This window comes from Ictidomys tridecemlineatus, chromosome 4 (genome assembly GCF_052094955.1).
Source record: "Ictidomys tridecemlineatus isolate mIctTri1 chromosome 4, mIctTri1.hap1, whole genome shotgun sequence".
NCBI classification, from domain to species: domain Eukaryota; kingdom Metazoa; phylum Chordata; class Mammalia; order Rodentia; family Sciuridae; genus Ictidomys; species Ictidomys tridecemlineatus.
In genome coordinates this window covers 208,550,388-208,563,873 of record NC_135480.1, presented here as the reverse complement: position 1 = coordinate 208,563,873, position 13,486 = coordinate 208,550,388, and the positions used below count along the sequence as shown (strand labels likewise).

Below are 13,486 nucleotides of genomic sequence, written 5' to 3'. Positions count from 1 at the left end.
GGAGTCTCTGGGCCCTACCTCAGCCTTCTATTTCAGCGAGCGTCTCCCTGCTGAGGTTGGCACCAGGTCCTGGCTTCTTCTTCACCAGAGACTGTGCTTCTAAGATGGTCACCTTGGTGTGTAGGTGTGCTGCTGGACTTCACTGTTCTTGCTGGTTTGCCCAAGTGGGAGAGCTGGGGCTGGGGGCTCTAGGGCCCTGCCTAGACGGCACTCTCAGGAAGGAGGCCGGGCACCCTGAGGGTGGCAGTTCAGTGCAGTGCAGGTTCTCAGGTGCTCTGTGCCCAGCTGCCTGCCCTGCAGGTGCCCTGCCCGCTCCTTAGCCCACCCTCCGCCTCCTGCCTGGACAGCGAGTGGAAGCTGGATGGTATCTGCAGGTCCTGGAGAAGTCAGGTGCCCACTACCAGAAGACCACCTGTCCTCCCACCGGCTGGGATGCTAACTCATAGACTGTGGTGACTCTGAGCCCCGAAGCCAGGGTCCATCTGGGGATTGTGGTGATGACTAAGAACAGTGGCAGCCCTGTCCTGTCGTCTGGCCGGAATACCACCTTCTAAGATGGTGTCCACTTCTGCACACCCTTCAGTCCCTAGTGGTGGCCTCCATAGAGGCGATGGATTTACAGTGACTGCATCTCATCACGCCAGCCCCTTCTTCCACGACAGCCTCTTTGGCCTGTCCCTGCCCCATCACAAAATCACCCCCAGTGGACCTTTGCCTACCTGGGGCTCCTGTGTTCTGATGAGCAATGTGACCCTTGCTCCCTTCTCCCTGAGAGGGGGGTGGCCCGGGGCTCCTGAATGCTCCTTTGTGGATGAAGACGGAGGGCCACATTTGGTGACCTGGGTGCCTGGGTGTTGGCACACAGAGCCGGGCTCAGCAGAGTCCGGCTCGGTGTTGGTGGCTGCTCAGCAAACCAGGGGCAGTGCAGGCCTTGGGGGAACAATGAGTGGAGCGTGGGGTCTGTCCAGCCAACATCTTCCCACTTTCCCCCTGGTCTGCAGAAGAACTGAAGTAGCCAGAAGTAAGGTCTGAGTCCCTCCCCCAGCCACAGGCTGCCCGGGGCTGACCTTGAGGACCATTGCTATGGTGCCAGCTGGGATGGCCATCTCCCCTCCCTGGCCCTGTCCTTCCCTTGCTGTCTCCATGGCCATGACTGCTACCAGAGGCCCGTGGACACAGCTCAGCCACACATCCTGGGCCCCAGAGGGGAGCCCACCAGCTGTCCCAGCTCTCCGCCCCAAGTGTCAATACTGTCCACCAAGGTACCCCCTTGCTTGGCCAAACCCTCCTCTGCATTTGGATGAGGCATGATTCCTTCAGTTCTCCGCTGGTGTCTGGGCACTATCCTGGTACCCCTCCAGGCTGTGCAGGCTTGGGTTCAGATGTCCACTTCAGTCCATGGGTCGTAGTTGTACATGGACATCAGAGTGGGAGGAAGAAATGGACCCGGGCCTGCACCTGCTCTGAGGAGCTTCTGCCATGTTTTCAGGAGCCTTGGGCATGGGGTTGGGCGCTGCCCCCCGCTGCCCGGCTCATATGTGGCAGCGCCACGAACCCTGCAGATCAGACTGAACCCTGCATCACCCCAGAGCTGGGCCCAGGGCACGTCCCAGGTAAGGCCAAGGAAGGGGGACGGGCCAGGGACAAGTCCTGTGAAGGCCAGGGCATTCCAGAAACAGGTTCCAGATCCAGGAGGCAAATCCACGGGTGGCTTATTTTCCTGCAGCTCTGGTTGATTTGGTTGTTTTAAAGGATCCAGGACAGTGTTCAGAGGCACTGGTCCCTGAGCAGGAGGTTGCCCTTGTCCCCTGAACCCAGCCCTGTGGCTCCCACAGGTGTGACGATGAGTTGCGTGGCAGTTGGAGCAGGGGGCTGGGCTGCTCTGCCTGTGCCCAGAAGGGAAATCCCAGGGCTTGCCACCCTCTGGTCGGGCACGCTGGAGTTAAAGTGGGGGTGTCCACACGCCAGCATGCAGGGTGGGACTGCGCTGCCACGTCGGCCTGGGCTCGTCAACCTCAGGCCCTGTCCTGACTCAGGGCAGGCAATGGCTCCCTGACAGGGCCCAGAACTAGGAGAGGAAGCTGCCTAGCTCCTGGGGCCACAGAGAGGCTGGTGGGGACGGGGACCCTTGAGTCCACTGTGAACACAGCTGGGTCCCCAGTCTTCTGGACGAGGTGCTTCCCTCAACGCAGGCACTCATGGACCTGAAGCCAGATGGAAGGGGTCACCAGTGCCCCTGGTGCAGGGGCAGAGATGGCTCTAGGAGGTGCCCAACCTGGCCATGGCCCCAGGAAGCACAGTCTTAGGGGTTGGACTGGATTCAAGCCCCCCTCCTGCTGCCCTGGGGCAAGGGGACCACAGGGCTGCCAGAACCAGTGAGGACACGGGCAGGCAGGCTGACCGGCCCAGGGCTCAGGGCGCATGGCTGGAGACTGACCTGATTTGGACGTGTCTGAGGCTCCTTGTCTTATCAGCCACCCTGAGCAACTCCTTCACCAACTGCCCCTGCCACTGGGAGAGGCAGGTGACCAGTGGACTGTCCAGTCCCAGGAGGTCAGCAGCCTGCAGCAGCCCAGCCCAGCCAGCTGACTTGGGGCTGCCTGTCTAGTCAGCTTATTTCCCCATAGGCCTTGAGCAAGAGCTCCAAGGGGACAGGGGACCTCCTAAACCCCATTCCCCACCCCAAGGCACCAGGGAACACCCCACAGTGAATCATGCCCCATTGGGAAGCACCTGGACCTGCTCCCAGCCCCGCCCCCCACTCTGCCCTGCTCCCCACTCTGCCCTGCCCTGGAGCCACTCAGGGTCACCGAGCCCTGCTGGTGAACTACTGTGTTCAGGGCCATCTCCCGGCTGCCCTAGGGAAAGACATTCTCAGAGGAAGGGCTGTTGGCTGCTATGGCCATGGGATGCCATGTCCCTGCCAACTGAGCTGCTCTGTCCCCACTCCAGAGGAGAGCTCTGCATGCCACCTGTGCTAGCCAGGGCAGCCTACACGGCCCAGATGTCGCGGTGGCACGGAGGTGTGGTGAGCTGGGCCTGCCCTGAGCCCACACTCAGGTGACTTTGGAGCAGCTGCTCTCTCAGGGACTGTCATCTAAGGCCCCTCCTGCCCCAAGAGTGAGACAGGAACTCTGAATTTGGGGTCAGGTGGTTGGAGGGAACAACTTCCTGTATCATTTGGGGGATGAAGAGGTCCCCAATACTATGACTTCATTCTGTGCCCATGTAGATGCCTGAGGCCATCCTGCAACTCCACCCCTGCCACCCTACCCTGTCCCAAAGCTATAGGACGTTGGGACCTCGATGGCCTTTATGCCACAGGCCCACCTGGAGCAGGAGACCCTCATGGCTGTGGCTGTGGCCTTGTGGGGAAGGAAGGACAAGGCTGTGGGTTGGGGCCTTTTGTCCCCAGTCTCCGCCTGGCCTTGGGATGCCGGGAATCCCCCGACTCTTCCAGGCACAAGGACATTATCCCCCAGGGTGGCCTTCTTCTGGGGATAGTGCCACTTATTTCTCTCTAAGTCCAAACAGGAGCCAGCGTGTCCCTGGGGCTGGACGGTTCCTGGTGGGACTACAGTGGGAGGGATCTGGGGCTCGGGCCAGGCTGGCAGCCACCGTCAGCAGCACTTCCCAGGTCTGTCTCTTAGACTCATCAGAGGCCAGCCCCGAGGACAGCTATGCCAGGGAGGGGACAGCCCTGCACATCAGCCAAAGAGTAAGAGGAGCCCACAGCAGCCCTAGGATCAGGTGGGCATTGCCACTGCTTCACCCTCTGCCCCTCACGAGGGCGGTACCTACCCCACCCCAGACACCGCATCCCGTGCACCCAGCCTGCCCACCACTGTCCTGGAGGGTGCACTTGGCTGAACTCAGCGAGGTGCCTCAGCTGGGGGCTCCTGCTTTCTCGCGCCCCTCTCAGCAGTGCTGTGGCAGGGGTAACCAGGGGCTTTGCTTAGGGGGCTCTCGCAGGTTCAGACAACAGCCAGCGTCGGACCCTGACACCACGCAGTCCTGGGGACACAGGCTGGGCACTTACAAGGTGCATGCTCTGACTGGTGCCCAGCTCTGGGTCCTGTCCCCACCCACTCACTCCCCTCCCCAAGCTGCCAGACCGGTTCAAGGGGACGTAAACCTCGGAGGCTCCACATCTCCTCCTGGTCCCTGGAAGGGCGGGCGCTGCACCCCCCCAATTCCACCGGTGCCTCCTGGGACCCCTTGTCTCTGGGGAAGCACTAGGCTTCAGGAAATGAGGTGGAGGCCCCCCCTTTCCCTAAGTGAGATTCCTCCCCTCCCCTCCCCCAGGCAACACACGGAGACCAGGCGGAGACCAGGCCAGGAGGGTGCCTCAGCATTTATTTGGAGTCAGGGAACTGGTCCAGGGGGCAGGAGCCCGCAGGGGCGGCTCTGTCAGGCAGGGTGCAGATGCTCCGGTGGCCGGCTGGGATCAGCAGCTGATGGCTAAGGTCCCAGACACAGACGGGCTTTGGTGACAGCCTGGGAGGTGTGAGGGGCAGCACTGAGGACCAGGGGCTGGCCAGGCTCCACAGACAGAGAGCTCCCTCCTGGCCCTGGGAACCTGGGGCCGGGTCCCAGGGAGGAGCAGCCAGAGGGCCTAAGGGGCAGCCCTGCTCCAGGGAGGCCGCTCAGGAGCCAGCACCCCCCACCGAGGTCCCCCCAGCTCTGTGCAGGCCGCACGTGCTCCGTGCTCCGTGCTCAGGGAGGGTTGGCGTGTGGCAGAGCCCCGTGGACGCTGATGCCAGAGTCGGAGGCCGGCTGCGGAGACAGAACTCGGGCCACTCCCTGTCCGGGCCCTGGGTCTTCTCAGCTGGGAGGTGCTCAGAAAGTGAACTGAGGACAGGGGAGGGCTCTCCACCCTGAGAGAGGAGCTGCCAGCCCGGGATGCAGATGGCCTCCGGAGACTGGACCAGGCAAGCGAGTGGCTCCCCTCTTCCCAGAGGAGGCCGCCCTGCCGGCAGCTGGCCTCAGGGAGGAGAATGCATGCTCTGCTTTAAGCCACCGAATCCCTTACAGCTCAGCCAGAAGGGCTTGGTTCTATGGCTTAACCCACATTTATCCTCCTGGAGTTCTGAGGTAGGAGGTCCAGAATGGGTGTGCAGGGCTGGCTCCTCCTCACCAGGCCCCTCGCCCCCCCACACCCCCTGTGTGTCATGTGGCCTCCTCCTCACTGCACTATGGCCCCTTCTGCCCCACATTTCCCATGATGGAGAATGTCCACAGAGGAGTCAGGAGTGACATCTTAATCCAGAATTTGCACAAAAGCCAACGTGACATCAGTGGACATGCCCATGACCAGCTGGCCCCTACAGGAGCCTTGCAGTCCCCTTGTGGCCAAGAGACCAACCATGACCTGGAGCCTACACATGGCCCAGAGCCCTGGCACAGGCAGCTGAGATGGACAGGAGGCAACTCTGTCCACCCACTGCCCGGGCCCTGGGGCTTCTCAGCTGGTGAGGTGCTCAGAAAGTAAACTGAGGCCCCTGGAGAGCAGGAGCCGTCCTCCCCTGAGACCCGGAAGGGGACTGAGAGCACGTGCTGGCCCAGCCAGGCCCCTGCTGATATGCCCTCCTCCAGGCTGCTCGCTGGGCAGAGGGCAGCAGGCGCTGCCTGGGCTGGGCACGGGCAGGGCCTTCCTCCTCTCACCATCTTCTTCCCTCCCTGCCCACGATGACCGCCCTAACTCATCATAGAAATAGAATCAAGACCCCGAGGGTCACAGACTGCAGCTTTGAAATGCCCGGACCCCGGGGCCTGCCGGCCTGGGGCCCTGCAAGGACATGCTCCTGTGCAGAGGCCTCAGGGCCACTCACCTCAGCGATGGTGGGTCATGCAGGGATCCGGAGGGGCTGACAAAAGGCAGGAAGAAGTCACTGTGAGACGAGCCCCCACACCTGCACCCCGCTGGAAATCAGGGGAGCCGGAGCCGCCGGTCATTACCAGTGGGAGAAGGGGCCATGACCCTGGCTTTGTCCAGCCCTTCACTCTCCACAAACTCCTCGAACATCTTCACCGCCTCTGGTTTCTTTTCCATGGTGGGGCCTGCAGGGCATGGGGAGTGGGCGAGGAGGCAGACCCAGCCGGGGCCGGGGCTGGGAGGGCACCTCCCCCCCCCCCGCTGTGCTGACCCCTCCCCCGGGGGTCTCAGTCTGCTGACCCAGGGTCAGGACTGGGGAGCAGTGCGTAGCTACAAGGGGCTTTGGAAGACCCTCTTGGCCAGCCCAGGGCCTGAACAGATGAGCCTTGTGGAGGCCGAGGCCCAGGTGCTTTCCCCGTGTGAAGGGCTACAGGAAGGGTCCACCTGCCCCTCCTAGAGGGCAGACACAACACAGAATTCCCTGCACAGGCACGTCCTGGGGCACGGCTGGCCTTGGGGGGCAGCCCTGCACTTGATACCTGGGGCATGAGGTAGGAGGAAGAGGAGCCTGCTCTTGGGGACCCCTCCCGCAGAATCAGCCAGCCCCTCCCGAGCAGGACCGCATCTCCCAGCCTGGCCCATAAAAGCCTTTCCCAAAACCTGAGTCCGGGAGCATGACGGTTCCCCGCACCAGCCCTGTGGCCGTTGGCTTCTCTGGGGGCCACTGGCTGCCACCTCAGTGGCCTTTCTGCAGGGAGTCCACTCCTCACACCAGCAGCCTGGCCAGTGTCACCCCGTGCCCCTGCAGAGCTGTGCCACCTACAGCCCACCTGCTGTGGGCCAGCAAGGGTCAGGACAGTGGGTGCCTCTCAGTGCCACAGGACGGGTGACTGAGGTGGGCCAGCAAGGCAGGTCCACGAGGCCGTGAGTACCTATCAGCATCATCATGTGCATGGTCTTGTCCTTCATCTTCTCCTGGGTGTGCATGATGTAGTACATCTTCATCCTCGTGGCCCAAATGTGGACTGCCTGCTGCTTCTCTGGGGGGAAGGGCGCGGTCTTGGGGACCAGCGGTTGGGCATTTTATTAAGGCCCCAGAGGTAGAGAGGGCAAGAGCGGGTTGTCTCTGCAATGCCCGATTGTGGCTGCTACCCCCCACCCTGCTCTGGGGCCACGGAGGCCTCTTGCCTGCCTTCTGTGCTGGTTAGAGGGCAGCTGCCTGGACCTGTGGGGCCCTGGACCCCCTGCCAGGGCACAGGGAGGAGAACGTGCCTTGTGGGAACATGCCCAAATGCCAGGGAAACGCTGGCCTCCGTCTCATTGGCCAAGGGACAAGGCTGGCCATCTCCCTGCAGCAGAGGCTGAGCCTACAGGCGGCGGGACGGGAGCCCAGGAGGGCCAGGGGCCGGCAATGGGCCGTGGCATGTCCAGGTCTGCGCTGAGCGCCACTCACCGGCCATGAACTTGGTGGGGTCGTCTGTTTTCCACAGTGTGGTCTTCATCTCCTCACAGTCACCGGAGGGCTGCCTGGAGCGGAAACCGAACGGGGTGAGGTCTGCGCCCTCTCCTCTCAGCCGAGGTCTCCCATGAGGGAGGAGGGCATGTGGTCCACCTGCCCCTACCCTTTGCTGGCCCTGTCCACAGGCACCCATGTCCCTGGCCCAGGCGACAGCAGCACGGGACACATGAGCTCACACACAGGTGTCTCACCCACATGCTGGGCCACCCTGAGACACCCTCCCACACAGGCCCCTCCTGCCGGGCCCAAGTGGGGTCAGTGGTGGGGCCGACAGGCCTGGGCCGGCCACCTCTTTGCACCAATCCTCAGCTCTGCTCTCAGCATCTGAGGGAGCCCCGGGGTGGGGGCCCTGTGCCGGCAGCTCCCAGCCTCTGTGCTTCCTTAGGGTACAGACCTGCCCTGACTGGATGGCAGGGTGGAACTGGCAGGGGCCAACTTTTGCCAACCTGCAGTCCCCAGCTGGCCAGGCTGGGGCTCAGAGGCATTCGCAATTCACCACAGTGTCCTACTGGCTCCCTGGACTCCCAGGAAGCCCCTGGGCTTCCATTTCTGTTTCTAGATCTGTGCACCAAGCAGTTCCCTGGAGGCTGGTGCCACCAAGCTGCACGGGCCTCCTTGGGGCCCCAGACCCGGGGTGGCTGAGGGCACGTCAGGCAGCTCTTGGAGACGCTTGGTGTTGAGCACCACCAGGAAGCACTTGGTGCTCCTGGAGCAGGTGAGGCTGCAGAGAACCTCATGAACCTTGTGCCTCCTAGATTTTGGCTGAGCCCAGTGTGAAGCAAGGAGCCACCAGTGACCATGGTTTGTAACCCCAAAGGCCCCAGGGTCTCCACGGACCTCCTAGCAATGAAGGGTACAGCAAACCCAGGCTGCTGAACAGCTTCCTCCGGGAGGGCCTGTGGGACAGGGGCACGGGAGGCAGGGGAGGCAGGGGAGGCTGGCAGCCTTGTCTTTGAGGCTGTGATGTAAAGGCAGCACGGGCGGCAGGCTGCTGGAAGCTGCCAAGCCAGCGCCCCATGGCTGCAGCCTGATGAAGGCAGGTGAGGGGCGGGAGACACCCCTTCCCTCTGCCCAGCGGGGTGGGCGGGCAGAACCGGAACACCCCTCCAGTCCCACCAGGCACCTACCTGAGTTGTACCTTGATCATCATGCCTTCTTTGGAGAGCTCCATCCAAAAGGGCGGCAGAGAGTGGGTCATTTGTGGTGGCGGGGGGCTGGTCATCATAAGGCCAGGAATTATGGGGCTCCCCATCCAAAGCAGAATGTGCCACTTTCCTACAAGCTGTGGGGACGCCCCAGTGACCAGAGGCCAGGGAGGAGGCCACACCTTTCCACAGCTCCCCACCATGAGCAGCCAACCATCTTGCCCAGGCAAATCTTTGAGGGTGTGGATGTTCACTTGGGCCTCTGCTGCTTAGGAGGGACCGCCTGGGCCAGAGGCTACCCACGAGCCTCAGGCGGAGTGACCCAGTCCCTAAGGGCCAGGGAGAAGCAGAGGCTGCAGAGTGGGATTGCAGGTGGGCAGAGAGGGGCGCATGGTCCCAGGAGGATGGCAGTGTGGCCTGCAGCTGGCCAGCTCCCAAAGAGGCCAGGGGAAGTGGCCTCTTCCAACATCAGCCCAACAGGAGGCATGGGGATCCCAGGAGGTAAGGCTGTGACGTGCCCCAGGAGGCAAGAGCCTGGAGACAGGTGGCATCTGGACATTTGTGGACCCCTGTCCTTCTCTAACAATTCTGTGAGTTTTTGAAAGTCACAAATTCTTGACCAAATGTGAATTTTATATCCCCCCAATGTGTTGTCCTGGGAAAATCAAAACTCAGAGACACAGTGTTTCCAACGGGCTGCTTCAGAGCCGGGCCTTAGCAGGGGAAGAGAATGTCCCTGCAAGACGAGGGACACAACAAAGCCACCTTCACGGGGGACCAGACAGGCTCCAATGGGGCTGGACCTCCCCTAGCTGTCCGCTGCCCACAGGAGTGTGCTTGCCCAACCCTACCCAGTGCCCATGTCTCTAGTAAGGCACCAAGGGCCTCAGCCAACGTCCACCTGGGGCTGGGCCGGTCCAGGAGGGTTCCACTCCCCTCCCGGCCTCCCGGGGTGCTCACCTCCTCAGGCTGGGCGGGGAGCAGCTCCATGGCGTGCAGGACGGAGGCCAGGCCCAGGGTCAGCAGGAGCAGCTGCATGGTGGCCGTGCTCTTGCTCTGTGCCCTCCTCTGCTGCCTGGACGCTCTGGTGCCCATTTATCCCCCGCCCTGGGCTGGCCTGGCAACAGGGTCATTTCCATCTCACTTGCTTTTCACAATGGCCACCGAATGTCACCGTGAGGTGAGGCCTCACGTCACTGCGGGAACCTGGTGACTACACACCACACGTCAGGTTCATGCCCTCCGCAGCCTGTTTTCAGAGAGCTCTTCCCAAGGGAGGGGTCACCCAGCGAGAGGGTGAAAACACCCAGCAACCAGGACCCTTCCTCCCCCTGGCCCAGCACCGCAGCCCGGGCCTTGCTGGCCAGTGGCCTCCTTTCTCCACCTCAGGCCCTGTGTTTGGGGATGGAGGTCTGTTGCCGGCTGCGCCTTCCTGCCCATGGACTTCAGCACATCACTGGGTGTCCCCAGCAGACCCTGTGGCCTTTGGCCCTCCCAGGACTTACAGGTGCTGGCTCCGCCTCCTGCCTGAGGCCCAGGCTCCCATCTCCCACATGTGGAATTGGTCACATGCCCCTCTGCAGTCCTTGACTCACCCTGATGCCCCCTCAGCCCCTCAGAGCTTCAAATGTCCACAGTCACCTCCCTGAAGTCCTCCTCTTCAAGACACGGCTTGCAAGCCCTCGTGGGGCGGGGGGTCCCCCAAGATCCCGAGTGAAACTGATCACTCTCTGTGGCTCGGACCACCTGGCACACTGCAAGGGGCTGCCCACCCCCCACAAGGCCGTAGCAGTCTGGACGCACCCTCTCGGTGAGGCTGGGGTGCTCCTGATCCTCCTGGAACACCAGAACCCAGGAGGCCGGGACGGGGCACCATAGGGACGTCCCCACCACCGCACTGTCCTGAGGTCTCCCTCCACTGCTGATGAGATCTGAGGCTCCCTGCCTCCGCCCAGGGTCCAGCAGGAGACTCCAAGGCCACTGGGCCTCAACCACCCCCCACTTCTCAGCCACAGCGTCCGTCACGCTGGTGATAGGGGAAGACGGGGGTGGCCTTCCCCCCGCTGCCCAGGAGGGAAGCACTTCTCTGGCTCAAGGGGGCAGCCCGTCCCACCCGCCTGGCCTGGCCCACTTTTCCCTGTTATATCACAATAAACACATCTTGATCCATGGTTGTGTCACAGAAACAACGGCCTTGGTGTTGGAAGCTGTTGACACTGGTTGACAGATCCTCTGCAGTAGCCATCCTGGGTGACATCCAGGGACCACTCAGGCCACAAAAGACAACAGGGCTGCCAAACAGGGCACAGAGCACCACGAATGGGGTGGTTGGAGGGACTGATGGAGGGTGGATAAAGAGAAGGGGGGTGGAGGGGAGGTGGGGGACAGAGGGTGGGTGGCTGGAGGGTGGGTAGATGGATGGCATGTGGATGCAGGATGATCCGGAAGATGGGGTGATGGGATAATAGGATGATGGAGTGATGGGATGATGGGATGTTGGAATGATGGGGTGATGGGGTGATGGGGTGATGGGGTGATGGGGTGATGGGGTGATGGGTGATGGGAATGATGGGATAAGGGGTGATTGGGTGATGGGGTGATGGGGTGATGGGGTGATGGGTGATGGGGTGATGGGGTGATGGGGTGATGGGATGATGGGGTGATGGGGTGAGGGGGTGATGGGGTGAGGGGGTGATGGAGTGATGGGGTGAGGGGGTGATGGGGTGAGGGGGTGATGGGGTGATGGGGTGATGGGTGATGGGAATGATGGGATAAGGGGTGATTGGGTGATGAGGGTGATGGGGTGATGGGGTGATGGGGTGATGGAGTGATGGGTGATCGGGTGATGGAGTGATGGGGTGATGGGTGATGGGGTGATGGGTGATGGGGTGATGGGGTGATGGGGTGATGAGGGTGATGGGTGATGGGGTGAGGGAGTGATGGGTGATGGGGTGATGGAGTGATGGGGTGATGGGTGATGGGGTGATGGGTGATGGGGTGATGGGGTGATGGGGTGATGAGGGTGATGGGTGATGGGGTGAGGGAGTGATGGGTGATGGGGTGATGAGGTGATGGGGTGATGGGTGATGAGGTGATGGAGTGATGGGGTGATGGGTGATGGGGTGATGGGGTGATGGGGTGATGGGGTGATAGGGTGATGGGGTGATGGGGTGATGGGGTGATGGGGTGATGGGGTGATGGGGTGATGGGGTGATGAGGTGATGGGGTGATGGGTGATGAGGTGATGGAGTGATGGGGTGATGGGGTGATGGGGTGATGGGGTGATGGGGTGATGGGGTGATAGGGTGATGGGGTGATGGGGTGATGGGGTTAGGGGGTCATGGGGTGAGGGGGTGATGGGGTGATGGGGTGATGGGGTGATGGGTGATGGGAATGATGGGATAAGGGGTGATTGGGTGATGAGGGTGATGGGGTGATGGGGTGATGGGGTGATGGAGTGATGGGTGATCGGGTGATGGAGTGATGGGGTGATGGGTGATGGGGTGATGGGTGATGGGGTGATGGGGTGATGGGGTGATGAGGGTGATGGGTGATGGGGTGAGGGAGTGATGGGTGATGGGGTGATGGAGTGATGGGGTGATGTCCTCCCTAGCTCACCTGGGATGGTCCATTTAGATGCTCATCCTTGGGTCCCTCTAACTTTCCGTGGTGTTTTCATAAATAAATAAAATAAAAATATTGTGTCCAACTACAACTTAAAAAAATATTTTAAAAAAAGAGAATCCATGTGGGCAACAGATAAAGGAGGTGAGGATACATGGAGTGACGTTGGTGTCACCTGACAGCACGGGGTGGAGAGCCCAGCTCTCCTCCTGGCATGACGGGAAGTGGACGGACTAGCACAGCCGATGTGGCCTGACGTTGGTCTCACGCCGAACGAGCGGTCAGAGAGACGTGGCCCACACCTGGACCATACAGCAGGCCCACCCAACCGCAGAGCTGGAGTAGACATCCATACCAAGGGACAGGGAAGAGCTGGGGATTAACCAGTCACACCTGAGAGCCAAGGAGTGGGGGCTGTGGCTGTGGCTCAGGGGGAGAGCACTTGCCTGGGGTGTGGGAGGCACTGGGTTTGAATCTCAGGATCACATAAAGTCAATCAATAAAAAATGAAGATATTTTAAAAAAATCAATGAGTGAACTTCACAAGGGAAATTAAAAAATAGTTTTAAATGAATAAGAATGAGGACAAAATCTACTGAACCTCGCAGGCTGAAGCCAACGCAGTGTTGGCGGGAGCTCTGAAGCACGGAGCGCTTGCATGAGGCAACACCCCGCCTCGCTTCAGCAGCCAAGCCCACAGCTGCGTAAGGCGGACCTGGAGCGACGACTGGAACGTGAGCAAGCAGGAGGAAAACAGCCACCTGTCAGCCGGGGACAGGAGCCAGGAAACACTGCAGGACGCAGGAGCCAGAGGCTGGCCCGACGGTGAGATCAACAGTGGGTAGCTCTCCAGCAGGACTGATCGGAAAGCCTGGTGGGGACACAAATGGCCACCATCAGGGAGAGAAGGGGCATCCCAGGGTGAGGGGTAGATGTGAGTAAGGTCATGGAAATCTTCTGGAGCAGGCCACCCGCGCTTGAGGCCCCCAGCCTCGGACTGAGGCCCCCGATGTCAGCCGCGGTGCCCACGGGGGTTGATTCAGAATGACCGATGGGACCCCTCAGCTTTGTCCTTGGAAACTGGCAGGTGCTTCGACCCCTCTGGACCCGCCACAGCTCAGGAGGGCGCCGCTCCCTGCCACCTCCAGGCCCCCGGGACGGCTTTGGCTCTCTTGTGTGCCCGGCCTTTCCTTCTTCTCCCCGTGACGACGTGAGACCCTGTCCCTGCTCTCAGGACTTCAGGTGAAAGGCTGGCTCTGCTGGGCAGGTCCAGGGCCCTCCTGTCTGCCCCCTGCCCTGGCAGAGCCCTTCGCCCCATCCTCC

At 61.5% G+C, this 13,486-nt stretch overlaps 1 protein-coding gene across 1 annotated transcript; it reads right to left on the bottom strand.

Moving 5' to 3' along the window:
* Positions 1 to 4,344: 4,344 nt before the first annotated feature.
* Positions 4,345 to 9,628, bottom strand: LOC101957282 (lipocalin-1). The gene is made up of 7 exons (XM_005336997.4): positions 9,500 to 9,628; positions 8,522 to 8,676; positions 7,329 to 7,402; positions 6,808 to 6,915; positions 5,959 to 6,060; positions 5,832 to 5,867; positions 4,345 to 4,497 (listed from the first exon to the last, which is right to left on the bottom strand). The coding sequence occupies exons 1-6, from the start codon at positions 9,575 to 9,577 to the stop codon at positions 5,833 to 5,835; spliced, it is 552 nt and encodes a 183-aa protein (XP_005337054.4). The 5' UTR covers positions 9,578 to 9,628; the 3' UTR covers positions 4,345 to 4,497; position 5,832.
* Positions 9,629 to 13,486: the final 3,858 nt, after the last annotated feature.

Coding starts and splice junctions, on each gene's coding strand:
- LOC101957282 (XM_005336997.4), bottom strand. CDS start 9,577: ATGCAGCTGCTCCTGCTGACCCTGGGCCTGGCCTCCGTCCTGCACGCC. Junction 8,677..9,499: donor TCCCCGCCCAGCCTGAGGAG/GTGAGCACCCCG, acceptor GCGTCCCCACAG/CTTGTAGGAAAGTGGCACAT. Junction 7,403..8,521: donor ATGATCAAGGTACAACTCAG/GTAGGTGCCTGG, acceptor TTTCCGCTCCAG/GCAGCCCTCCGGTGACTGTG.